The 27,377-nt window shown below is 48.8% G+C and overlaps 1 protein-coding gene across 1 annotated transcript in view; it reads left to right on the top strand.

Moving 5' to 3' along the window:
- LOC102004493 (chromosome unknown open reading frame, human C9orf3) overlaps positions 1 to 27,377 on the top strand; it is a 340,448-nt gene that overhangs the window by 306,298 nt on the left and 6,773 nt on the right. The window contains exon 15 of the mRNA XM_013513835.1: positions 7,977 to 8,093. Within this exon, the coding sequence (XP_013369289.1) occupies positions 7,977 to 8,093 (117 nt within the window). The remainder of the gene's footprint in view (positions 1 to 7,976; positions 8,094 to 27,377) is intronic.

Below are 27,377 nucleotides of genomic sequence, written 5' to 3' on the forward strand. Positions count from 1 at the left end.
GTGAAGATAGTATTTTCTATCTCAAGTGTTTTTCCCATTTGCTAGTACTTATAATTTAGAGGAAAAACTCCTTGCAGGCTGATTTTTGTCACTTATTTATGGATATAAACATAGTACTTTTGTGCATGGTTTCTATTACCTTTAGCTAGGAACATAGGGCTGTATAAAATAAATTCAACCAAATGCTATGAGCAAATGTTGGTATAGTTATTTACTAAAAGTATTACATTTCTAATAAATAATCCCACACAGACTTTCTGATTTTGACAAGTGTAGGTATTATATTTTTCCCTTGGAAAATTTGCAAATATTTGACATTTTCTATTTAGATGATAATATAAAATCTGAGCATGCGATTGGTGCCATGCTTAATTTTATCAGTAAAGCATTTAGAAAGCTTAATATTCCTCCAGTTTTTAAGTGTTACTTGTGTAGAACTAATGTTTTGTATTTAATAGTGTTGATGTTGATCTTTGTGTGGAAGTTTGAAATCAGAACCTTTGAAATCCATGTTATTTTGAAATGCTTGGAGGACTGAACCAGGAGGATTGCAAGTTCCAGCCTAACTTAATGACTTAGCTGAATTGTTTATTGACAGTTTTTGCATACATTGTGACTATATTACTCCTTTTTTGGAGACAGGGTCTCACTGTGTAGTTCAGACTGTCCTCAAACTCATGATGATCGTCCTGCCTCAGCCTCCCCAGTGCTGGGATTGCTCATGGGCATGTGCTATCATACCCAGCTTTAAAAAAATGTTTAAGGGGCTGAATATACAGCTCATTGTGAAGGCCCTTCATTAACTCCCCAGGCCTGTGGAAAAATAAAAAAGTAAAAATGTTAATAGGACTAAGCATGGTGATGCTGGGAGACCTGCTGCATAGAGGACCCAGCTCCCAGTCTGCTAGCTCACTTCTTTGCTTATACATTTCTACGCAGTTAGAATAGGTTGTGGTAATGAATATCTTCATAAATTAGATCTTCTCTCCATTAAGTAAATTATTAGAAGTATTTGTAGGATTTGAAGAAAATTTTTCAGCTTGAGCTGGAAGTAGAGAAAAGAACAGGTAGTTGGAGGTTTCTTGGAGGAAAAGTCCATATGAAGAGTCCCTTGCTTTCTTTCTGTGTCTTTAGAAAATTACTTCTACAAACTGAACCGTATTCTCCATTCTGTCCTAGATTTGTCCCCATAATATTTCTTGCTATCTTGCCACATTGTTGAAACAGTGCCACCCTACTCTTTTTAATAGCTGCATAATATTCTACCATGAGAGACTGTGTACCATATTCTGATGCAGAAGCAGCCAACAATTTTCACAATAAAGATGTCTTCATATTTTGGGTTTCCGAGTATCATAAATTAGTGTGCAGCTGGAGCTTAGAATTAGAAAATACAGCTATCTATAAACTAGGAACTCAGGTTCGTAAAAATATACATGTTTATTCAAGATTTAAAGGTACACTGTTACTAAAAGCATTATTCTAAGGAAACAAGCACATTTCAATGAAAAAATAGAACAAAAATTAAAAGTACCCTTTGATACTTTGAAGTGTTCTAATTCTTTAGACCCTTAAAGGGTCATTCTTTAGCCTGCCAGTATCGTCCTGGCAGAGTGAATAGCCTGAAGCACTTAGGAATTGATAGTTTCTTTTTCAAGATGATGATTTTCTTGAGAAACATAATATCCAAATCACAAAGGATCTTCTTCCTTTGGTCCTACTGTAGTTATTTTGGCACCTTCCAGGGTGGAGGAGGCAGACACAAGAATCCCAAGCATCTCTTGTAAAGCCCTTGGAGTTTTTGAATGTTTACAACTCTTTGTTTTTGTGTAATAACACACGGTATTAGTGTGCATGTAGTTCACATAATGCTTTGTGTCAGACATAGAGCGTGGGTAATATTTTTAACAAAAGCTGAGGAAATAATAGCACATAAAAATTTGATGTTTGCAGTCTAGAAACAGGAGAATGATCTATGCCAGTATATCATTTCAGATACTATTTGCTATGTTGGTGTATTTTTAATCCTTGTATTGCCAGCATGGCTCAAAAGTGCAGTTGTCTTTTTAAATTGTAGCTACCAGAAGGGTTTCTCAAAAATAATTGTTTTTCTTCAATAATGAAATGAATTATATGAATATTTGCTGCTGCTTGAGTTTTCTTTCTAAAATTTAACTATGTTTGTTTGTTTTGTTTTGTTTTTTGGTACTGGGAATCGAACTCACAACCTTGCGTTTGCCAGGCAGGTGCTGTGCTGCTGAGCTAAACCCCCAGCTCCTAAAATTTAACTATGGCTGTTATCCCTGAAGATGCTTGATAATCAAAATTAACTGATCCTTCTGGGAATATCAGTGCCTTTGATTGATTTATTTTGCAGAAAATTAGTTTCACTCTTCATTATTTGGTGACCTTCATTTGCTAACAAGTCCAATTTTGGACCCCTGGAGTAAACATTGTGGAGTTACAGTCTTCGGTTTTGACAGTTCTTTGAAATGTGCTTGTTACAGCAATATCTTAGAACAGTTTTCTTTTATACGTTGTTTTCTGTAGCCAGTTTTTCTTTTACCCAGGTTTCTAATGTACACTGAAGACACTATTTTATCACAGTATCCTAGTCAACAGTGACTCCTGGGCAGACACTTGTCTGAGTACACAGTATTGTCTATTTTTATTGCTTAGAAATGCTCATCATTAAAAAATTACAGAAACGGACGATCAGGTTTTGACATTGTTATGAAGACCATGGCTATACTTGGATTTGCATTTCCTGTTTCTTTTTTGGGTGGTAAGGAACTACTCTTGTTCCGAGGAATCTTATCATTAACATCTTAATTTTGCCCCCTTGTCGAAACTTTATTTACTCCGTACAGAGATTTTTTTACTTAAGTTTGTTTTATTTGGTTCAGAGCTGTGTCTGGGAGATGGCTGAGTTTCTGAGTTCTGTCCCTTGGCCCAGTGTCCTTGTCACCATAATGCGAGGGCACCCTGGGCATGAACGTCTTCCCCCTGCACACACACACACACACCTGTGAACAGTGAGTCTAGTTGTGAGCTTTCTGGAAAAAGTGGCAGGGAATTGATTAGGTTTAGGGGAGCCATAGAAAGATGAGATACATTTTATATCTTTGTGATCACCTTTTTAATCCAAGAGCAAAGGAAATCTCTGCTTCGTCCCTATACGAATGGTCTCTGCGTGTGACCTTCAAAGGTCAGCTGTTTTTGCTCCAGTCTGGGACCTGCCTATGTTGGATGTTGGCCAGCGCGTCTCCGGCATACGGGGGAATTTGAGATTTTTCCTCCCTCCCCCATTTCTTCTGTTTTTGTTCTGTGTAAACAGTTCCTGCCGTAGTAACATAGACAAATATAGCAGAGAATGCTTTTCTGGAAGATGAATGCTCCCTAAGCATTTTTTAACCATTTTTGGGAAGAATTGATCTTTCTGTGTGTTTCAGACAGACTGAAAGAGGGCGAGGCCATCGCTATAAATTGAAGTGACATCATATGTATTGCCCCCATTGATCTGCTTTTAGTCTCCAGCCAGGATAAAAGGAAATGGCATCAGGGAGGAAGCATGCTTCATTTAGGCACAGATCCCAGAGTGATAATGGGGTAATAATAGAACTCACGCCACTGTCAATCGGTTGCTGCATTAGTCCCAGGCTCATTCCTGTCCGGGAGCCGCTCAGTGACTTCCTGCAGCGCACCAGCTGGGCCGCCAAGGGGGTGCCCTCCTCGGCCTGCGGCAGGGGACAGGCCTCGGGGCTTGAGTGTTGTGTGCGATGGCCATTGTGGCAGGTCCTGCCTGTGGAAGCCCGGTGGTGAGGCACGTCCGCGGCCCTTGTGACCTAAGAGGTGAGCTGGCCGTTTTGCGTCTTGTTAACGGAGGAGACTGTGGCGGGCCTGAGTCATGTGGGTGGTCTTCGGGGAGCACAGAGTGAGTGATGCCCCTGTCACGGCAGCGAGAGGCTTCTGGAAGAGTCCAGGTTTGTTTTCTTTGTGCTGCTGGTAGGTTAGGAAGGTAGGTTTGAAAAATTCGTATTTTCTTTCCAAAAGTCTGTGTAGAAACTTTTTAAACCACTGAAGAGTTATACAGCTTGCCTCAGTTCTTCAGCTGACTGCAGAAAATAAAAGTAGACTTTCTTCTTTGTGTACCTCTCAGTAATTAACTGTGAAGTCTTCTGTGTTTACAGCAAGGATGCAGACTTCTGAAGCCCTTAGCAAATAACATTTGTACTTGACTGACCTGCTTTAGCATTTTGTTTCTTGCATTCATGTAAGTTGTACCGTCCTGTGCAATTCTCTTTCAAGTACCCACATGACTTTGGCACCCCGTAGTCTTATTTTGTCTAAGTTTCTGAGGCAGATGCATTTTAAAAATACTGAGCTGTTCTCCATATGGAAATAATAACAAATGAATTCCATGTCTGTAGGACTTTTTATCTCTGCGGCCATGATGTGGGTTCAAGCGCTATTAGGCCCCCAGAAACACAGACAGGTTTCCTCTGTAATGTTTCAAGGCGCTCTCTTAGGAGATAATCCCTGGGAATATTTTTCATGACAGTGCCATAGTGTGGCTAAAGCCACGTCTATCTCTTGCAGCCCTGCTGTATGAAAACCCACTTGGCCCAGGAGTCATGTGAAATTTGATTTCTCCATGCGTGGGAGAAGAATGATCCACATAACATTACTTCTTTCCCCAGTGCCAGCTGCCAGGGCGCATCTCACTGCCGGGTACAGCCTCTGGGCACGTTTGCTAGTATTTGATACCTTTCTGTTGCTTTGCAAATGTTTTGGAGTATTACATACTATTTCTTTTTCATTGTAGCTTTATATTTCATTGTAGCTTTACATAGAGTGAATGTTTGTTTTATGACAAGAAATCTGTATTAAAGTGTAGCTACTTAACCACATTTTTGCACTGAAGCAAATACTAAAATCCTCTTTGCAAGGTCTGTGATCTCATTTTTTTAAAAGAAATGATGTAATGTTTACTTGTGAACAAGTGATACAGAGTTAGTTTTACTGTCTGTGGGTTCAAACAACATTAGATCACCGATAATGTGTACTTTTTTCGTTGTTTAGAAACATCATTTCCTCCCTAAGGTAGAGAGGTACAGTTGAGAGCCAGGTGTTTACTGAGTAAGAATATTTGTGCAAGTTCTCTCTGAGAAGTCTGCCCGGCCTAAATCTCCTGGCATCACGAGGGATGTTCCCATCGTGGCTGTGCTGCTGGTTGCGTCCTGCCTGCCTGTGAGCAAGCCGGCTCTTGCCAGAGGCGCCTCGGGCCACGGCGCAGAAGGCCTGGTACCTGCAGCAGGCTCGCCCTTGCTCTCTGCCTCCCGCTAGTGAGAGCCAGCTAAACTTACAAAGAACCCGCAGGGTTTGATGATGTGTGCGCTCCTTCCCTGCCTCTCAACTGTCTGTCGTAAGTCAGGGGTCTTAGCTTTAAGTATTTCCATTGTGTAAAATTTGGAGAGAACAAAAGCTTTCTGCGATGCTTGCAGCCCTGTTTCTGCGTGTAGATGTGTGTGCTTTCTGTTTGGGAGGAAACTGAAAGATACACGGGATGAGCCCAGGGACTTTGGTGGGTTCCCGTAGTAGTAGTGCTTTGATTTTTAAACTGGAGTTGTGTTTATGGGTTGATCTCTTTTGGGGCAAGTCGAGGACCAAGCTAGTTGGTCCTTCTCTCAGGGCTTCCTTTCCTCTGTGGGTCTCTTCAGCCTAAACCAAGTCTCAAGCCGAGTTCTAACAATAGGCTTCTTTGTAAGCACAAATGCACAATTGGGAGACACTTTTCTTTCTACTCTTTCCTTCCCTGTAATTCTGCAAATTGGCCAGGGCTTGGTTCCTGCAGTAGTTAGCACACACGGCCCCCATTCCGGCCTGGCTGGCCCCGACCTAGAAGCCTGCCTTCCCGCGTCCGCACGCTGTTTCCCTCTGGCTGGTGGCTGCACCAGCGTTGCTTGCAGGGTTGACAGTGCCTGTGGGGGCCGGGGTGGGCAGGGCCACTTGGATCCAGTCTGGAGCCTGTTGTCCTAAGTGTGGTCTGTCCTATTCCGCACCTGAGTGAGGGAGAGGGAGAGCTGGCCGCTCCACCAAGAGTCCCAGGCATTCTGGGAACAGTGGGAGCAAAAGAAGTGGTGGGGTGGGTTGAGGAAGTTTTGGGGTGTGGCTTTAGGAGAACAGGAGTGCACTTAGGGCTATGGGCTGAAGGTTCAGCTTGCAGTAGAGAAAGGCCTCTGTTGAAACATTGTGAACCACTGTAGGGTTTGCTGGGGACAGGGAGGAGCCACAGAGCCAAGGGGACAGTGCTAGACGGGCTTGGGGCTGAGTGGAGTTGGAGCCAGAACAGGAGGAGCCTACAAAAGAGGCAGAATACAGCTTCTCAGCCAAGCTCCGGTCCGGAGCTCTGCCAGGCTGCGTCCTACGCTTGCCCCTCTGAGGTGTCCCTGGGGCAAACCTTGGGGTTCAGCAGAGGCTGGGGCCTGGGTTTGGCCTCTTCTGTAAAACAGCAGACTTGCTACCATATAAATAGCCTTATGTTTAAATGATAGAGAATGGTAGAATGGTGCTGTTGTTACTAGTTGTTATGTAGTAACTTGATATCTCTAAAGCATCTTACAGGCTCGTGACTTCTCCAGAAAGGGAGTTGGTAGTTGTTCCCCAGTCCTGTAGGGAGCTTGGGTCAGTGATCATTGTACTGTAATTGTGCTCAAGGCACCTTGCCTCTCCTGCCAGCCCAAGGGCCTCTCCACAGCATGGCTGTTAGGTGGACTCAGGAGATAAACATACCCGAGAACCAGCCAGTGTGCATCTGAGCCTGCTGTCTGCCCGTCTGTGGGGAGGTAGGGCTGAGAATATAAGAGAAATGCTTTCTTCGTGACATTGGGTGGGGGTGCGGTGCATGCAGCCAGCAGTTTCCCTGTGCGCTCATTTTGGAAGAGAGAGAGAGGGAGGGCGGGCCAGGCATCGTGTACACTTGGGGACAGAAAGGTAGGGACAGAAAGAGAAGCCAATAATTTCTAAAATTTCTTTTGAGTAGCAAGAAGTGGCAGTTGGTTTTGTTAACAAGGGTTAAATGGGAATAAGCAAGGCTGAAGGGAAGATAAGTGTAATCTTCAAACCTTGGTTTTAGAGTAAGTGCTTCGCTGTTCCTCCACGCGTTGTTCTGTGCTCCGTGGGGCTGACTGCTCGGTGCTCTTGGGCAGTGCTGCCGCTTGTGCTGGGTGCAGCAGTGAACAGATACACGAAGCCTGACTCAATCCTGGGCGTCGCAGATATTATTTGTTCACAAATTTGTTTTATTTTTCGTACCACCTTAGGGCTTCTTTTTGCCCTTAAGTGGTAATGATTTTTGACCCATCCTTGGCGAAAACATGGGGATATGGATCAGGTTTATGTGTTGTGTGTTGTTACATGTATGATTGTGTATCCTTTTAACATTTTTTAGTGTATTATAAACATAAATTATAGACTTACCATTTTTTTGTAATGAAGGCATTGTGAGGCACAGTATTTATTTCATTGCATGCTCTTTATTTCTCTGTTCAGAAAGGAAATTGTAACCTGCTTCTTTCTGTTGAACTTCCATGTGTTTGCCTACAATTGAAGGGCCCTTGAATCTTTATCTAGGCTAAATAACACTTCTTAGCATATGTGTGCCATAAAGGCAAAGATCTAATAAAGCCTAATAATTTTTCATAAGATAAGAACCATTTTGATCTCCCCTAAATATAGACCTGAAATGAAAAGCTGAGGAAACAGGGCATCACCAGACCTCAGAACGTAGTGACTTTGAGGAGACAGTGTGAGCCCAGGGTTTCCCCAAAGTCAGCACTGCAGTCTGCCGGTGTTTCAGACACATGCCAGCAGCGCCCAGGTTACCCACGCTTTGCCGCCATCTTCGGTCTAAACGTTTGGGTCTAATTTCTTGTCAGCTGAATGGCATTTTCACCTGCTGTTTGTTTTGCCCTCAGCTTCTTCCAGACCAGCTGGTCTTGCTTCTGGAGCGTCTGTTGGAGGAGAAGACCCTGACCCTCCCAACCCTGCAGACCCTCCAGAGGACGTACCATCTCCACGAGCAGGACGCAGAGGTAACCAGAGGCTTGACCGGTGGGTCTCCACTGCTGGTGAAGGTGGAGCCCACACTGCAGTCCCACACACTGTTGAAACTGTGATTTGCATTAGCAGAACCCCATGTGTTTATGAGTAAAGTACAGGGCTTTATGCAGAGGGCACACTGCTTCCCAGGCTGCGCCTGTTGCAGCTCTGAGCATGCTTATGCTTATAACCACAGTATTTTGAGATCCTAAGTTTCTCCCTCCTCTTAAATCAGAAAGATGGATGGAAGTCTCCTGAAGAGTGAGCAGTCAGGGCGGAGTGTTTGAGGTTATAAGCCTGGGTGGGTCGTCTTGCACACTGATGGTGGCGCCGTCCTGTTGCACGTTAGGAAAACTTGGCTCAGCTGTATCAGAGTGTCTTGGTTGCATTCAGTTAGGACAGGAAAGGAGCCATGTGTAAAGGAAATGAGAACTGGATCTAGCAGCCATGGTTTAAAGAAGAAAATTGAATGCTTGTGGGAAAGCAATATGATGTGGTCCTTAATATCTTTTAGCTTATTGGGAAAAATGCAATATGAATCCTAAGATGAATTCCAGGTTTTAAAAACAGAATAGTAAATGTTTAATGTATTTAGTCATTTTAAAGTAAAACACAGGAGCAGGAGGTCAAAGTCAAAAGCTCTCATTTAAAAATAAAATGTAGAAAATGCAAGTAAGTTTGGTTTGTAGTCAGTTGAAAATAACTGAACATTTAAAAACTGTATACTCCAATATGGCAGCCATATTAAGCACTTGAAATGAAGAGGCGTAAAAATCAAAATTAAAAATCAAAATATCTCAATACAGTTAATTTCTCCCTGTTCATTGCAACATATTTTTTGAAACTATTTTGTAAATATGTCGGGTTAAATGCAGTATTGTAATGAATTTTACAATCATTGAGAACAGCCAGTTCCTTGTTAACTATAAGGTAAGATGGACATTGTTAAGCAGTTTAAAGCTCCATAAATTCAGGAGTAATTGGAAAACTCCAGAGAAGAGATGCATAGCTTTTCACCCACTTGAGCATGGATCAGACGAGCGGCTATTACTGTTTATTTCAGTGCTTAGATTTTTGTTTATAGGCATTTCGAAATGCCAGACTGTTATTTTTAATGAGTGTTTAAAAGTCCTATCTATTTATAGGCATTGGGCTGTTCTAATAGCGGTGGAATGCCAGGTGCCTGCCGCGTGGACCAGGGCAAGAGGGTCAGAGCAGGCACTGGGCACCTGTCCCTCGATACCCGGAAGCCGTGAGGTGCTAGGCCCTTGTTTTCCTTCTTCCTTTGGGCATCAAACACATCCTGTTCTTAACTTACAGCATGACTTAGTTCTGTATAACCTGTCCTTTGAGAAAGACTGCAGGTTTTATCTAGTTGTTTGTTTTGCATCTCAGCCTGTGGTGTTGCCCAAAGACAGGACAACCTCTTCCGTTAGATTCTGGTGACCAGAGGTAGTCTGAGTGCAGCGTGGCTCACTCGTGTGACCTGCATGGGCCTTACTATGCAGTGTGAGTCGTGCATGTTCTCTGGGCACTGGGACTCATCCTTTACAAGCTCACTTTTGATGAGCTGGGAAGGGGATGCACCAGGTGAAGTTGGGCTGTTTCTCTAGCCAGAGTGTTCAGGAAAGGCCAGTCAGAGAAAATGACACTGAGCCAAGACCTAAAGACCTGAGGGAGGTGGCCACACAGCCAAGGGCTCTGGGTGGTAGCGGTTGCCTTGGAGAGATGACAATACATGCAGCTGTGTGAACTCAGCATGGGCCAGGAATCGCAGTCAGCAAGCTTTTCCTGTAAAGGACCAAGTAGTTCCTACTTCAGGCAGGATGGTTTCTTCTGCAATTATTCCGCTTTGCTGTTGTGACTCCAAAACTGGTAGACAGTTTGTAAACAAATACGGCTGTGTGCCAGTAGAACCTTTCATGGACCCCAGAACTTTAATTTCATGTAAGTAGCACATCATCTTTTCCCCATTACTTTTTAAAACTCCTTGCAAACATGCACACTGTTCCTAGCGGGAGGATTTGGTCTGCCCAGCTGTGCTCTGCCAGCCGCTCTGCCTAGCCTTCGGGCCACCTCCTGTGGTTTGTTCTAAGATGAGCCTCCATCCCAGGCCCTTAGGGTTCTGGCTGGGGTTTGTTACACTGATAGCTTTTCTTCCTGTGAGGAGTGTCACTCAGAACCAGAAAAATAACAGGGTTTTGGATAACCAGGGTGTTCCCCAGAAACTGTATGAGTTAAGTGTGATTAGCAGAAGTGGAGTTAACAGTCAACTGCCTTTGTTTTTTTTTTCATGGTTACTAAGTTTAACTCAGTGGTATACCCAGTTCTACCTCATAAATATAAAAAAAAGTTCCTATCAGAATCACTCTGTGATGTGTGAAGACGGGTTTCTGGCTTGGAGACAGTCTAGAGAAATGTTGGCACCTAACACTTCGGAGTTCTAAGGCTTAATAAGAATAGAGCTTCGTAATTTCTCAGTGCAGCTTGGAGGCTGAGAACAGGGTGGGGGTCTGTGATGCAGACAACATCTTCCTAAGGCAAGTAACAGCCAGATCACCACGTTCATAACCATGGGGTTCACCTGGGCAGCGTCACCTCGGCTCCTGGCCCTGCATGCACGGCCAGGGTCTGAGCTCAGACAGGAGGGATAGGAGTAAGTTTGCAGCTGTGCTGCCCAGGGACACCTGAATAGGTCCCGTGTCTTCACTCCCCTCCAGAAGTCCCTGCCAGCGTCGGACACAGGCACTTCTGTCACCCTGGCTGATAGCAGAGGCCAGCACAGCAACATGGGATTTCTTCTCAGCAGTCCAGTTTGGAATTCATAGGCCATTTCTGGTTAAGAGGATATAAATGGTCTTCATCTCTGCCGTTAGAGTCCTTCTTTATAAGTTAAAGAAGTTAGTGTATTTGGGCTTAAAAAGCTAAGTATCACTTAGGACTTTTTTTAAAAATGGAAAATACCAATGCCCTGAATTCCAAATGACATTCTCATAACAGCCTTTATTTTAAGTGACAGACATTTCATGAGAGAAGGAATTGCTACTTGGTAGAAAAAGTCTTGAGTCTAACTTGGTCTTGGTACTCTTCATGAGAGAACAAGTTAAATTGTTATTAGGACTCTTAAATATGGACTTGGGAGCAGTCATTCAAAAAGTGCCCAAAGAGACGCCGAAGCATGGGCTGTGTGCTAAGGGTCGCAGTGGAAGATGGCACTAGAGGGCTTTGCTGGCAGGACCAGGTGAGTTATGGCCCTGGTGCTCTGCTCCACTCTCACAGGCCCCGGGGACCGTGGTTTCGAAGGACATACCTGGTGCGGAAAGTGCTTAGCCCCTGCTGTGTGGAGCAGGGGTGCGCATGCCCTGGGAGAGGGGGCTACATCCTGTGTCTGCGCATGCGCTGACATGGAAACCTGTCCGGGTACCTCGGATGGTTCCAGGCTCCTTGCTGTCCTCCACTGTCTCCTCGTCTCTCCTTCCTTTGGGTGTGGTAGGCCCCTGCAGTCCCGCCAGAGAGCTGATTATTAACTATCCTTACGTGTGCTGGCGGTTGTATCGTTCCTGTGCTGCAGTCCTATTCTCAGATCTCCAGCTCTGCTGGGGAGAGGTGCTGAGTGCTGCTAAGGGCTTTCAGGGATCAGCCTTCCGCTTCCAGGCCAGATTACCACCCTTCCATCCCTGCACCCTGTGTGGTGCGAACACGCAGGTCAGCGCCGGGGGCAGTGAGTACCTCCGTGCCCAGAGGTTTGCAGGACGTGTGTATAAGGAGCAGGGTGCCAAGGAGGAGGGAGGTGACACATAATGCCCTAGCCGCCTCACACCTTGCCCTCCTCTCTTGCCGGCCCCCTCTGCTCAGTGGGGCGCAGCCAGGGCACCTTCACATTTCTTGGCCTGGAAGGTAAAGTGACTGTTGGAGTCACAGAACTGCCAGCCTTGTACCAGCCTCCCTCACCCAGGAAGGAAAATGAACGGAAGGGAAATTCAGTGCATAGAAGCACTTTGTTTGCAGTTTTTAAGTGTAACTCCAAGAAAGAGCCTTAACACTTAAAAATATATGTGGCCACTGATTTTGGAACCAAAAGTGGTTCTCAAGACCCCTTTGAAATAGTAAAGTCCCGGTCTGCTTTTAGCCGATCTCTTACATTGGAAAGCAGCTGCCCCACAGTAGTGAGGTAAGGATCCCAGGAGCTTGCCCTGTGAGGTCTTCTCCCCAGGAACCCCGCAGCTGGCCTTCACACAACTTCCCCCCTGTGGACTACTGCTGAGCACGCCAGAGTAGGGCCTCCCTCCAGCAGCAGCATCTCCCAGCATCCTTTTTGAACATTAAAAAGCAGCAACCCATGTCTCACCTGGCGTAGATGGCTGTGGCCCGTTCTGATGTTTCAGTTGTATGCTTTCACTAGAAAATGAATTTATGTAAGAGGCCATCAGCACATTCATTCATCTCCTCACAGAGTTGGGAGAAACCCTGTTGGTTGTAAAGAAGGACCCTCCGGGATTAGATGGACCAAGAAAATGTGGGTGCCACATGCTCCATCTCCCTGAGGTGCCACCTTTCCCGGCCCCCTGAGTGGGTGTGGTTTGGGGCTGGCCTCCAGGGGAGGGGAGGGTGGTACCTACTCGTGCGGAGTCTGCACACACTTCATTTTTTGATCACTTTTGAACACACAGGCCCGGGATCTGCTGCCAGCTGAGCTTGGACTTAGTAGTGAGCTACCTTCGAGTCCAGGCCCCGGCCAAGTGGGGGCCACGGCCCACTCTCGACTTTACTCATCAAGGAGGCGGCACTGCAGTTACACTGATGGCTTTGGGTTTTGTTTTGTTTTTATCACACTCAACTGGGAAAACTTCCTGAAGCTATCTTTACTCCATTTTCTGTTTTGTCTTATTTCATTTTCTTTTGAAAATGTGTATTGTGATGTAGTAAGTTGATTTTATGATCTGCTAATGGATCACAGCCCGAAGTTTGAAAAATGCTGGGTAGAGTGGTTTTGGGGTTTTCATGAAGAGTAAACTCTGCTGATTCCTCCCGGGGGGCTTTAGGGTTAAGGATCCTGAGCCTTGATTTCCTCAAAGTAAAATGAAGCCCTGAGTATCTTCATGGGATTGTAAACAACATAAGAGAAGTCCGTGAATGTGCTAAGAAAATGAGAGTGCCCGTAGTTATGGGATGGGGGACACGGGGCTGAATGCAGGGTTCTAGCGTGGCGGGCAAGCTCTCCATGCCTGAGCCACACCCCAGCTGAGCGTAGTTTAACATAGTTCCTGTTCATGTAAGATGCACGTTTTATTTGATCCCAAAGAGTCAAGATTTACTACTTAGCTGAAACATTTGTACTCTCTTTAGTTGTATTTTCTTCAAATCTCCACACACATGCAGAGATCAGAGGGAAAAGAATCTCCTCAGTTTCTAGAGGTGAATTCTGGCACTGTCATTACTTAGAGACTATGCAGGTGTCCTGTTGGGATCCTTTATGCATTCAGTCATAGGCTTCCTGGCCCTTGGTTCAGTGGTGGTTTGGTTTTGCTGGGGTAGGGGCAAGTCTGCTCTGGGTGAAGTGTTTTCAACCTGAGCACGTCTGATGTTTGGACTGGATAATGTGTAATTTCTTGTTTGCAGGAGGCTGTGCTTGGCATTGTGTGATGTTTAGCATCCCTGGCTTCTGTTCGTGCGGTGCCAGTAGCCGCTTCTTTCTCTCCCCCATTGTGGCACTCGAGTGTCCAGGTGCTGCCTGATGACCCCGGCAGAAGTCTTCTGGTTAAGGGCAGTTTTCAAAGTCTCATTTTAAATGACTGATGACAGTTGCCTACAGTACAGAGTGGGGTGACTGGAAAGGTGGCTGACAATGTTTGGAGGTGGCCCCAGTCCTGCTGTACTCCCTCCTGAGGCCCCAGAGCATGTCACCTTGGGAGAGGTGAAAACAGGCTTTTGCTTGGAAGAAAGAGAAGGTGTTGCAGACTAGAGTAGCAGCAGTGAGTCGGTGGAAGGGAGCAGATTGATAAGAAGGGACAAACCTGTTTTGCCACTACTATCCCCAAGTCTCTGCCAGCATCTATCCGAGTTCTCCTCTGCAAAGGACACTTTCAAGGTTGACTGCGACTGGGCAAACAACAGCCTCGCAGCCTTGCCCCACATCGGCAGCTGCGGCTGAAGCCCTGGTGAACTCTCCCCCGCCCAGTGGCGCTGGGCCTCCCCCCTGTGTCCACAGGCTGGGGTTTACGGAGGCAGGGAGGGGTACTTCCATAAGCACCGGTGAGAAGTTTTTGCTGGGACTAGAGGGGTAGAGGTGGAAGGCTGCATTTCAGCAGTGCTGGGTCCGTCGGCTCTAAGGCTCACTTGTGAATTTCATCCCAGCCACAAGCATCGTTTCTGTGAATCAGAGCACTCAGGGGTCCTCGGACCACTAGTGGCCTATCAAGGGGGCAGAGGGCTCTCGAGCTGAGTGCTGGTCGTGATTCTGCTCGGGCCTTTGAACGCAGAGACCCTCCCGCTTCACTGGGAGATTTAAAATATTCAGGAGGGTCTCAGCGCCTGGCTCTCCTTTTCTTCCTGAAGACTTGTCCTATTCTGGTCACACGTAGGACATTCCTGTTTCATTTCCTTGCACAGTGGTTTAGAGGAGAGGCTGGGGGTACTTTCTTTGAGTGCTCTTGGCCCTTCAGGGTGCCTGACTGTTGCAATGCCGGGTGCAGGCCCAGGCTCTCTGGCTCCGTCGTCCTCCACCTCCTCCTTGATGCAGAATCTGAGGAGCGTAACGAGGCAGGAACAATGGCTCTGGCTCCTGCCGGGCCCTGTGATCATGGCATGTGCAGGCACAGAACCCTGCCGTGTCTCCCCCACTGCGGTCCTGGGTGTGGGGCAGCACACAGGCCTGGGACCAAGGGCCCTGCCTCAGGGGACTGCCCTGGGTCACCGAGGCTTCTGAGCAGGAGCAGTGCCGTGCCCGCAGGCCCCCAGCTGGCGCCTGCTCCCTCTCCCCGCTTGCTCTGCAGGCTGCCCCGGGGGCCTCATTACCCAGCAGCTGGCTCACTGGGTCGTCACCCAGCATTGTCAGAAGGCACCATCACGGAACAGAACCTCACAAGGCAGGTTTTCCGGCTGAGCAGAAAAAGGAGACCATTGTGGAGGGCCCGAAAGTTGAGTGGCAATTAGTGAAGTGTTCTTCCGGGATAAAATCTGAGGTGCTGTGTCTCACAGGGAGCTCCTCAAGGGCAAGTTGACACTTGCCTCCTCCACCTGACAGCTCACAGATACACGGCACTGGGCCATTTGTCACCACATCTTTGCGGGTACAAAGGGTTTGGCTTGCTAGCCCCTCAGCAAGGTCCCGCTCAGGTTGCGGATCAAGGGGCCCAGAGCTGCTAAGCGTGCGCTTCCGAGCACAGCCTATAACTGGCGTGGCTTCTCAGAGTTTCGGACGCGGAGACAGTGCTGGGGAGGGCAGCGCTTTCCCCTTCACACAGTATTATCGTTCCTTTCTTAGAGCTTCAAAGGGAGGAGAGTCAGTGTGGATTGAAAGAAAAGCCTGGAGCAGTTGCTTTAAGCTGTGTCTTTTTAAACCAGCCGGGTACCTTAGAGTGCTCTTCTCTTAGTTATGCAGTCCAGTGCCCTGGAACTCCTCTGGGGAAAGCCTGCGACAGACAGCATCTCCTGTTGTGCTGTGGTAAAGGGATTTTTAAAAAGCTGATCCAATGTGACAACAGGACTGAGACTTTGTAGATTACTGTTATTCTGTTATTCCTGAGGATGGGGACTGTGAATTCTTACAACCTGTTTTGGGTAGTGAAGTGTTAAATGGATGAGGATGAAATAAAGGAGCTATAGGCAAGCAAGCCTGGTTTATTTTTGTTTTCTTTCTTTTTCTTTTTTCTTCTTTTATCTCACCTGTCTTTTTGAGAGAAAGTCTCACTATGTAGTTCTGGCTGGCTTTAAGCTCCCTGTGTAACCCAGGCTGGCCTTGAACTAGCAGTGATCCTCCTGCCTCAGCCTCCCAAGTGCTGGGATTACAAGTGTGAGCCACTATGCCTGGCCTGGTTTATTTTCCTTAAAAGGACCTGGTAAGTGAATACTTAAATCTGTTTTAAAAAGAATTTAGTAAAAGTGCTTCTAGTCTAGTCTGCCAGACTTTATTAGAAAAGTTTCTTATACTGTTATTGGTCACTTATTGTTCTCTGCTGCTTGGTTCTCCCTTTGTGTTTAGCAGCTGGTCTGACTTTCTAGATATCTGAAGATTTAAGGACATCATCTGCTCTTGCTGTGCATGTAGGTACCACCTAGCTGTAAAAATTCCCTCAAACAGTTGGGAAGAGCTACACATTTTCTGGGGTCTAAATAGCAGTCCCCTGTTTTATTTTTTCAGATGTATCCAAGAAAGCAGCTACACCTCGAGGTCACTTTATTTCTAAAAGCCTGGGGTTTTATTGGTGCTTCTAGGTTTGTTAGTTTACGTATTTTTGTATTAGAGTTGTATTTTTGTATTAGAGTTGTATTTTTGTATTAGAGTTCTGTGATCCACACCAAAAATCTTCATAATTAACTTCAAACACTTGTGTTTTCTTTCACATTCGGAAGGTGAATCGTATTTGTGATAGTTTAGATCTGAAATGACCCCCAGAGCCTCAAGCTTGGAAGGTGGCTGGAATGGGGGCAGGGTGGCTGACTGGCTGTTAGGAAGGTCCTGGTCAGAGACCTGGAGGGGTTTGGCTCGCGACCCTCTCTGACTCCTCTTTACTCTCTCTGCTTCTTGGCCACTGTGAGGTGAGCAGCTTTTCCTTCACTCTGCCCCTCTGTCTTGCTGCCCTGCCTGGGAGCCAGCTGACTATGGACTGAACTCTCTGCAAACCGTGAGCCAAAATAAACCTCTCCTCCTTTCATCTGTGGGCATCCAGTATTATGTCACAGAGAGTTGGGAAAGTAAGACAGTGTGCAGATGGAAAGTGCCTTTCCTGTGCACCCTCTTTGCCTTGCAAAGCAGTCTTAGGGTCTCCGGCATGTGGGGCTGCACAGCGTGGCTGGGAGGGTAAGCTCTGCCTGTGCGTGTGGGCAGCGCCCAAGGGCTGCTGATGGTCATGTTTGTTTATGTGGGAGGGTATGAAATTTAAAAACATGAAGATATCAGCTAAACTTCGAGGTAGTACCAAAATGGTTTTTTTAGGCCACTCATTTTGCGTGTCACCCTTGCCACAGCCTCAGACCACATGGCACTGTGTTTTGTAGAGCAGCTGGTCTTGCCCATCTGTGGGTGGAAGCAGATGCCCAGGCTGAGCACAGGAAGTCCCCAAGCACAGGGGGCGGGCCAGCAAGCAGTCCCCCCGATCCCGGAGACTTTTCCCATTGCCTTGGCCCTAGGGACCCCAGGTGGGTTTTCTTGCCCCTGAGTCCTGCTTAGCCTTGGCTCATCCAAGGGCAAGTGATGGTAATTGTTGTTAATAACAACGTTTTTTGGAAATGTGATTCACATACCAATAACTCACCCATTCAAAGTGTACAGTTCAGTGGCTTTTATTATATTCAGAGTTGAGCAGCCATCACCACAGTCAGTTGTAGAATGTTTCCGTCGTCCCAGAACGGAAACCCAGCACCCTTTAGCCTTTGTCCCTGCCTTCCTGGCCAGCAGTTGTGTGCAGGCACTGGCTTTCCACCTCTGCGGACTTGCCTGATCTGGAGTTTCACTAAGTGGAGTCACACGCAGAATGTGACTGACTTCCCACTCCACATGGTGCTTACAGGCATTGTCCACGTGTGTAGCGCATGTCCATCATCACTGCGCTTTTTCATTGTCACTGTTGTTTCCGTGCTGATGTTTGAATCCCTACCACGGAACTCTACCCTCAGCCCCTTTAGTCCTTTTTCTTTTCTAATATTTTTGTTGTTCTGAATGGACGACATCTGTGTGTCCATTTATCACCTGATGGACATTCAGGTTTTTCTACTCTTGAGCTATTACGAATAATGCTGCATTAACACTTGTGTACAAGTCTTGTGTAGCCGTACCTTTCCCCTTCTTTTGAGTAGGCAACTAGAGTAGAATTGCTGAGTCCCCTGTTAACTCTGATTAACTATCTTGAGGAACTGCTGAGCTGGTTCCCAGTGTGGCTGTACCATTTTATATTCTTACCAGTGGTACTCAAGGGTTTTTCTATATCCTCATCCACCCTTGTTATTGTGTCTGTCTATTTCAGGCATCTTGTTAGATGTTTGGAATGGTATCTCACTTGGTTTTCGCGTACCTTTCCCTTTTGCCTAATGATTTTGAGCACTTGTATTTGTTGATCACTCGTGTACCTTATTTGGAGAAATATCTAGGCAGCCTTTGGCTCATTTGAAAATTGCCTCTTTTTTTTTTTTTTTTTTTTTTTACTATTGAGGTAAAGTACTTTAGTCTGGATAAAAATCCTTTATCAAGTGTAATTTGCAAAAATATTCTGTCACTGTATGGGTTGTCTCTTAATTTTCTCGATACTGTTCTTTGAAGAACAAAAGTTTTGACGGTCGTGAAGTCCAGTTTATCCATTTTTTTCTTTTGCCACTGTGCTTTCGGTGTCAAATGTGAGAAGCTGTGGCCCAATCAAACCGCATGGAATTTCATGCCTGTGTCGTCTAAGATTTTGTAGTTTTAGCTTCTAAGTTTAGGTCTTAGGGTGTCCCCCACAGTACTTCTGTTTAGCTATGAAGGCAAACTTCCTTGTGCTACATGCTCATGTTTTGTAGTTCAGGAACACAGGTCAGTGACAAACCTCTATGGAGCTCAGTCCACAGCAGTTCTTTCCATTCCCACATCAGTTTGCACCGCCTCATCATTGCCACACGTGTCTCACGCAGTCGTCATTTCTGTGGAAGTCTCTGCATGCCGCCTGTCTTGGTTCAGTCACAGCAAACCTAGGGAGCTGCAGCCCCCAGGGAGACAGTGCAGGCTCCTGCAGTGTGAAGCTGCAGACCCCCGCCTCTGGGCTTTCGCCACGGTAGTTACTGTCTACCAAACCCCTGTGGGGTTTTGTTTTTACAAGTCTATTTTTCTCCCTCCAATGGAGAAGCACATTGGAGAAGTTGCCATTAAGAAGGAAGGGCTGAATTATTTTGCAGAGCGTATGGTATGGCTAGAGTAGACTCAGGATGTCCCTGTTAGCGCTGCCTCTTCTGCTCAGCTTGGTGGTGCCTTCTCGGGAGTCTTCTCTGACCACGTGCTGCCACCTCACATCTCACTTCTGCCATTATGTCTCCCGTGGATCCCTTGGCATTTGTTACCAACACATGAATCTTTTTTTTTTTTTTTTCCAGTACCGGGAATTGAACTCATGGCCTCACGCTTCCCAGGCAGGTGCTGTGCTGCTGAGCTAAATCCCCAGCCCCAACACGTGAATCTTAATCGGTTTTTCTGCAGCTTTTTACTGAGCTGTAAGCACCAGGCACAGGAGCTGTCTGTCCCTTCACTTTATCCACAGTACGTAGTACTTAACGTTGGAGAATAACTTTTCCAGGCTCTCCTGTCTGGCACAGCAGGGGACGGGAGTAACCTAACCCCAGAAGCAGGTGTCCCAGGAGATGGGCTGGCCCATCCGCTGCCCCTGAGGCAGTGCACCCTTTCGCAGACCAGGAAGCCCCTTAAGCAAAGTCTGCCTCTGGCAGCAGGCTCATGGGAAGAGGTAACCTCGATCATTGTTTTTGCCAATAGCAAAAGTCCTCTTTTTGGCAAAGCCCACACATACTGAAATAGGGAAAGTGGGGGAGGGCATTTCCTGATTTTGGAATTGCATGGGGTATAGCCGTCCATTAAGCAGACTTGGCTGGGAAGGGCAGGCTGTGCCGTCAGTGTGGACCCCACTTGGGCTCTGGAGTGCTTCTTTTTTGGCCTTTAGTAGCTGTAATTATATAAAAGTGTCCATCTCGAGGAAAAGAAAGGTTAGGATTTGCTCGCGCTCACACGCCAGGGAAGCTTTGATATTTGTTTTGTCATTTGTCGTCACCCTTGACGTCACTACGTCCTCCACATGCACGTCAAGCGTGGTGGCCGCCAGCAGTGGGGGTGACCTGTTCCGCAAGCTGCTGCCTCGCTTGATCTCACCGTTTCAGTGGGATGAGGGCGGCCGGGCCTCCCTGTTCTCAGCCTTCGTCCCACAGATTTACGTATTCCATTGGCCTTGTAGCAGCAAGAGAGGCAACGTCTAATTCCCTGTCCTTTGAAAACGAATGTGCAGGTTGCACCCCATGGGAGTGAGGAGCTGTGGGGGCGGAGAGCAGCAGTGATCAAATCAGCACAGAGATGCCCTGGTCCTGTGTGACAGCCTGGCGGCAGACTGTCCCTTGGTCTTTCTTCACGGGGACGTGTGATAGATGCGCCTGGCGTCGCAGACACCCCTGACACAGCGCAGGCCTAGAAATGGCATCTGCCTGTGGCCACTCCGCAGAGGCTGCCCCACTTACCAGCAGTAAACCCACTTTAAAGCCCAGCAAACCTAATTTAAGGACACAAATTGAGAAAGCAGGTTTGTTTATTGCAGTGTAGACTTACTAACTTACAAAAGCCATGAGGCCCCGTCTGTTTACAGATATAAATGGAACCCTAAATGAGGTTTAATGGGCTCTCAGATCATGTTCCCGGGGAAGATTTTTTCCCCCTTCAGCAGTAAATTTCAAAATCAAAAGGACTGAAAAGAAAGGGGAACGCTTCCTGTCATAAATAGGATGGGTGGCATTCTTCAAAGCATTTTATAGCTTCCAACTGTGCATTATAATTTCAAAGTAGCTGAAGAGCATTCCGAGCTTGCAGAAGGGCCACGGTCACTGAGGAGCGCACGTCGGGCATGCGCCACGTGCTGCTTGCCAGCCTGCGAGACAGTGTAAGATGTGTCCAACCAGCGGGGGGACAGAGCCGAGCCAGAGCGTGCTCAGAGGCTGTAAGCGCCAACTCCGTGAGAGCACATGCGCGCGCACGCGTGTGTGTGTGTGTGTGTGTGAGAGACAGAGAGAGAGAGAGAGAGAGATGCAGTGAGTTGAGTTGGGAGCGTGGACACAGCAGGCCACTGAAGCAAGTGCTACCTGAGGTGGGGCCACCACAACGCCCTCTAGTGTCGAAGCGGACATCTTTCTCCCCAAGTGGTGCCACAGCCTTCCTGTTACAAAGCTGAAGGCTGAGGATGCACTTGAGACTTTTTCCTCCTGGTGTCATCAGAAGACTGATACGAAGATTTAAATTGATATTTAGTCTATCTTTATGCACTGGGGTTCCTGGTGAGATTTTTATTACAAGAATTATACTGTAGGAAAGCTTGAAAACCACCTTGGAAAGTTGGTCTCTAAAATGGTAAGTAAGTTAGATGTGGTGGCTCAGGCCTGTGATCCCAGCACTCTGGGAGGCTGAGGCAGGAAGATCACACGTTGAGGCCCAGCCTGGGCAACATTCCCATATGCAGCCCAGACGGGTACAGCCCACTGCCTGTCTTCATAAGTAACATTTTCCAAAGACTTGCTTTCGTCTCTGTGCTGTCTAGGGCTGAAGGACCCTCGTTAGGGAAACACTGTCCGCCCCTACTGCAGAGGTTAGTGGAACCCTGGTTCCGGCACATTGAAGCGTCTTGGGTGGGGAGTGGGGTGGTGCTTTGTAGCTTTTCTGTCTCCAAGAGAAGCAGGCTGGAGGGAGCAGTGTGTCCTGATGAAGGTTGTTACTGCAGAGATGCCTGCTGGCTTGTGACTGCGCCCCGACTCGGGTGTGGCTTAGGGCTAGAAACAGCCTGTAGATGGGCAGCGCCTCAGGCACCCCTACTGGCGGTCAGAGGGCAGCTCCCTCTGTTGGGGATCCTGAGACCTGGAGTTGCCGGCTCCACGGGGCCTTCGGGTGGTAATGACTGTCTTAAGACGACAGAGTTGCCACGCAGCTGGGCTGACGCAGGGATAAGTAAGCTGGCTCAACAAATGGTTGGCAAAGTTCCCACCCCTCCCAAGGCTCGTTCGTCCTGCTGCTGGGAACCTCAGCCCCAGCGCGGGCTCCTTCTCAGCAGGGTGATTCCTGGTCTCCTTCACCCCGCTTCGAGCCTCCTGCTCACAGCACAGTATGGCCACCCTCTCGGTGGGAGCAGCTGTCTCACAGACATGGCCTGTCACCTCACTGGCTACCAGACATTTCCTTGGAGCCCGTACAGATCCGTACGTAATAGAGCGCCACAGTAGGAAGGACGCCTCAGCAGCGCCAAGGCCGTGGGCACTCGCTGTGTGCTCGGCCCTGGAGCGGCTCAGAATGAGGCCCTGGGGAGGAGGAGCCAGTGGGCTTTCACCCTGTGGGCCAGGCTCAGCCTGGGGGTCAGGAAGTCTATTCAGTGGATCAGTAGCTAGCATTTTAAAAATAAAGAACAGCAAAACCAGAGTTTTACAGATAGGGAGGGAAACAGCCCTTTTGTCTCAGCATCTGCACCCATGTGTACGTATTCTTAGGCCTCTGCGTGGAGACACACCGCTCCGCATGCGTGTGACAGTACTGGTCCCAACTCCGTCCCGTGCCGTTCCTGTCCCATTGCTGGCAGCCTTGACTGTGCTTGGGATGAAGAAGTTGCCAGCCTCGAAGCCAGAGCTGCCTGTTGGCATGCTGAGGTCTGCCGGCCAGTTCCGCAGACCTGCCCCACCCTCCTAGTGGCCGTCCCCTTCCTGGTGGCTGCTGTCCCCATGTGGCAGGGGCCGCCCCCTGGAGTGGTGACTCAGATTACTTGAGTATGAGATGTGGGTCTACATGGATGGCTTCTGCTGTCCGCTGCTCATCCTTCCCAGCCCAGAGCCTAAGGCCCTCCTGTTGGCACCTCCCGGAGAGCACTGCTTCCTGAGCACTCACCTCTGTGTGTGCGTAGCCTCCGAACACCTGCGGGGCTCTTAGTCCCTTTCCAGTGGTGTAAAAGCCCCGCTGTGTGGCGGCCCGCCTGTGCACTAAAGGAAAGCGGCCACCCACAGCCTGAGTGGAAAACTTTGGGAAAGCAGATTTTTAGAGTTGATTTCTGTTATATAAAGTATTCCAGGATGGGCACCTGTCCGTCACGCAAGAGTCTGTGTCATCCTGATGGCATGGGGAGAATCCAGAGCCAGAGTCGCTCTCCTTTGGCAGGTGCCCACCGCGGCACCCTCCCCGGGCCCCGGCGCCGCAGAGCTCCCTGGTCCTCTTTCGCTAGGCTCCCACCCCTCGCAGATTGGGGCAGCAGCGGGCAGGTCCTGGTGGGCCTGGGGTGCGGTGAGGAGCAGCTGCTGCCCCAGCTGCCCTCTTCACTGTGCTGCTGCGGGCAGCTCCGCATCTGCTCACTTCTCAGGGCCGCACCTGCTTCCCTCCTCTCCTTTTCCTGGCCTGCCACCCTGGCACCGTGCTCGCTTTCTCCTCCCTCTCCATTCCCATCCGTCGTCGTCTGCCCTGACCATGGTAGTGATCACTACTCTAGACTTTCTGGAGATTCCTGGCACAAGTTTGCAGTGACTTGATGATGAATTTTGGTTGCTGTTTAAAATTATTACATTTTCCACTCTGTTAACAGTTGAAGTACAGTAAAACGTGTATAATTAATGTGCAGTTTAGTCCATTTGTGTATACCCAGGCAACACTAAAACTAAATGAACAGAACTCGGAGAAGTCACAGGAAGAAAAGATGATAATTCAGTGATAGCCACTGTGAACAAATTCTAAAAGATTAACACTGTGGAAAATGTTTTATTTAATCAAGCTCATTTCAAGCTGATTTCCTTGTATTCAGAAAACATCCACAAATTAACTAGAAGGAAAATTTTAAATAGGGAAAAACGTGAAAGGGTGTATATAGTACATGAAAAGTATGCTACATATACGGAGGGAGGTTCAGCCTCGCTTTTGAGAGAACATCCAAGCTGCCCCGAAGAGTCGTCTTTCCCTGGGCTCCCTGTCGTCTGCCATTGCCCAGCGAGTCCCGTCCCAGACCCTGGCAGAGACAGATCCCCCAGCCCTCCAAGCCAGTGCAGCCCCTGTCGCTGGCACTTTACCACTGGGAATGACAGACCGCTTCCAGGGACAGTTGGGGAACGAGCGTGGTCGTGGTGCAGGGACGGGCGCTCAGGAGGCTTGCCAGCCAGAGTGTAAACTGCCGCGCTTCAGGAAGGCCGTGCAGGCAGCCTTGGTCACAGCAAAGAGGACGCACTGTTTGATCCAGAAACTCCACACTGAGAGATGAGATTGGTGCGAACACACCTGTACCTCCTTGAAGTACAGGCCGCTTCTGGCCTGCGCCGTTGTGAGCACGGGGTCTGCCTGGGGGGCACAGTTGGGTCACAGTGCACTGGTGGCCACGGGGATTGGGATGGAGTCTCCACTGGCAGGAACGAGGAGTTGAGACCTACCGTTACATGGGTTCTGTTCAACTGGAGCGGAGAGCAGTGTGAGCCATGCCATGCTTCCTGTTCTGAGTGAAACAGGGACAGTGGCTGCCCCCACAGGGACGCGGCTGCGGGATCACCTTACTCAGTATTGTGTGTATTAATCTAGAAGAGAATGGTAGTGTGAAGAGGGGATAAACAGAAGTTGACTTTGGGGTTTGGTCTCATTGGGGTATCGATCAGCCTCGGTCTCTGCTGGTGGCTGGTTTTGTCCCAGTGTCTCCTGTGCGTCTGTGATCTGGAGGGGCCGCGTCCTTCACACCATCAGAGGAGGTGCGACGACACTCCGGTGCATGTCAGCACACAGCTCTCCTGCTGCACGCAGCCTGTGGCGGGGAAAGGGGTCTGATCTTGGAGCACTTTCCCGCCTCCCTGGCCTCGGGAGAGGACAGGGTAGGGTAGAGAGAGGGTGCTGTGTGGTGGGACCACTCCCTGTGCCCCCAGGAGCAGGTGTCCGAGCTGTCTGTCCCTGAGCAGCTCCAGGTCATCCGCACCTCCATCCTGGTTTCTCTCCCGGCCTGTGGAGTAGGCCGTGGGTCTAGCGTACTTCGTGTCCGCACAGCATGGCTCCAAAGGGGGTACCAAGGGACATGGCCTTTGCCCCCAGAAGTAAACTCTTGCTACTGCAGAGGACGACCTGTCCCCAGCATGGTGCAGGGAGCTTCGTGGCTGGAGAAGACCCGCTGTGGAATGCCAGTGCCAGGCACCATCGCAGATGTATGCAGTGTCCCTGTGTTTATTTTGAACCCCACTGACCCCTTGTTTTAAACAAGACAAGGTGACCACTGTCCCCATTAATTAATTTAAAACAAGGAACAGCAAATGCCAGGCACGATGATGCCAGCCTGTAATCCCAGCTATCCGGAGGCTGAGGTGGGATGATCACTTGAGGCCAGCCTGGGTAAATGCCCCTTCTTCAGGAAACAAGCAAGCGCAGCTGTGTAAGAGACAGCCTTCTTCTCGGACCTGCTCCTGCGCCCAGCGCAGCTCCAGCTGCCCATCATGTGGGACTTCCCTTTCCCGCCACTGTGGGCCGAGCCGCGTCCAAGCAGGCGGCACCCCCCTTGGCGCTCAAGTCTGTGATCTAGAGGAGCAATGCTCCGCGGCGCCCGCTTTGGAAGTGGCACTGGGAGTGGCTGAGACAGATGTCTCCCCAGCCTGCGTGGTGACAAGTGACCATATGAAATGTGGACCCTTCAGGGTATGGGGGAGGAAAATAAGGATTTTGTCTCTCGAGAAACATGAAGTAAAAGCCCTTGCACGGACAGGAACTGTCCGGCGGGCTGTCTGCCTCGCGCAGCGCCTTCGTGATGTCTTTTAAACATCCTGTCACCGAAGCACTGCAGTGCGCTCGCCGCTCTCGGATGAAAAGGCCTCTTGTTGCCAGCTGCCCTAGGAGGCGAGTGGGCGGGGGAGTGGCCTGTCTTTCCTGGATGCCCTGTTCGCCTGCAGGGGTCAGAAGACTGGGTCTCTTATTAGGCATAACAGTCCGCTGCCTCTGATGGCGGAAGTGGAAATGCTGACCTCATGGTGGTGGTGAAAGAGCCCCTTTGATGCGGCATCTCCCGGGCCCTCGTCCTGGCGTAGCCTGCCTGCCCCTGCCCATCTGGGGCTGTGTCATCCTCCGAAATAGACCCAGGTTTAAGCTTTGTAGTTTCCATATTTGTAAATAAGATGAGGGAAAGCACAGAAGGAAGGACATGAGGTGAAAGCCTCCCTTCTCGGAATCTGAAGAACAGTGCTCCCCTCCCCGGCACGTTTTGGAGGGACAGACGGGCCGTGGGCAGGCTGTGGCGTGGGCAGGCTGCACGAGCACTTGGAAGCCGACAACCTTCTTCCCCCTGCACTGATGGGGGAGGCTCTGTCCTCAGCTGGCACGGCAAGGGTCCGAGGGGAGCCATCCCCGTGCCTCTAGGCTGTGGGGTGGCTCTGGTTTCCGCAGAGCTCACAGGCAGGAGCGGCTGTGCGGAGCGGGAGGTGGCCTGAGCTGAGCGCTGGCCTGGGGGACAGAGGCAGCGAGCGAGTGGGCGCGGGGTCCTCCTGCCCTCCCTTGGCCCCTTGAACCAGCGCACTGATGGGGCGTCGCTGTGGTAGCGTCCTGTAGCTGGCAGCTCTGCTCACCTGTTCTCCCTGCTCACCGTGTTTGTGGGCTGCTCCTTCCCTTTTATGGCCTGCTGTTGAACATTTGGTTGGGGATGGAAAGATTTCACAGCTGGGGCCAGCTTCCCTCTTGCCATGGGGTCCGAGGCCATGGGTTCTTTGTCCTGTACTTCTGAGACTCCCTCAGGGCTGTGCCAACCTCCGCCCTGAGCACCATCCTTCCCAGCCTCCTGGGCCTGCTGCCTGCGAGCAGGGGGCACTCTGCGGCCTGGGGGAAGCGTTCTTTGCAAAGGTTGTTTCATTCATTCACTCATAGTTATTTATACATAAATCTATTTACTATAGCTTGGAGGAAAAATCCAACTGATATAATTTGTAGGGGCCTTAGCCAAAACGTTGAAATTGCTTGCTTTTTAAGAAGTTGCTGCAAATGGATCACTAAAAAACATCTCCCTCTTTCAAAGGCAGTAAACACAGGGAGGGAAGTGGAGGCTTTTTAAAATGTGTCTTTCCTGTCTGTGTGTGGCCACTGTTGAAGCAGCAGTGGAGCAGGATGGCAGGCTGCTTGCCAGGTAGAATTGAGAGGGCTCCGCGTAGTAGGAAACAGCATGCCCTGGGGTCTAAAAGAGTCCCACAGAATTCTTTTGTGAAGAGCAGGCCTGCCACACTGAGAGAATGCCCTAGCCCTGCCTGCAGGGGGCGACCTTGTCCCTGGTGACTGCCTCCCTGAGGACATTGGCTGGCATCAAACTTAGCCACAGTGTCTAGATTTGGAGAAAGGGGAGGGTTCTTGGCAAATTCAGGCAGGT

Source organism: Chinchilla lanigera, unplaced genomic scaffold (assembly GCF_000276665.1).
Source record: "Chinchilla lanigera isolate Chin_1 unplaced genomic scaffold, ChiLan1.0 scaffold00021, whole genome shotgun sequence".
Taxonomy (NCBI): domain Eukaryota; kingdom Metazoa; phylum Chordata; class Mammalia; order Rodentia; family Chinchillidae; genus Chinchilla; species Chinchilla lanigera.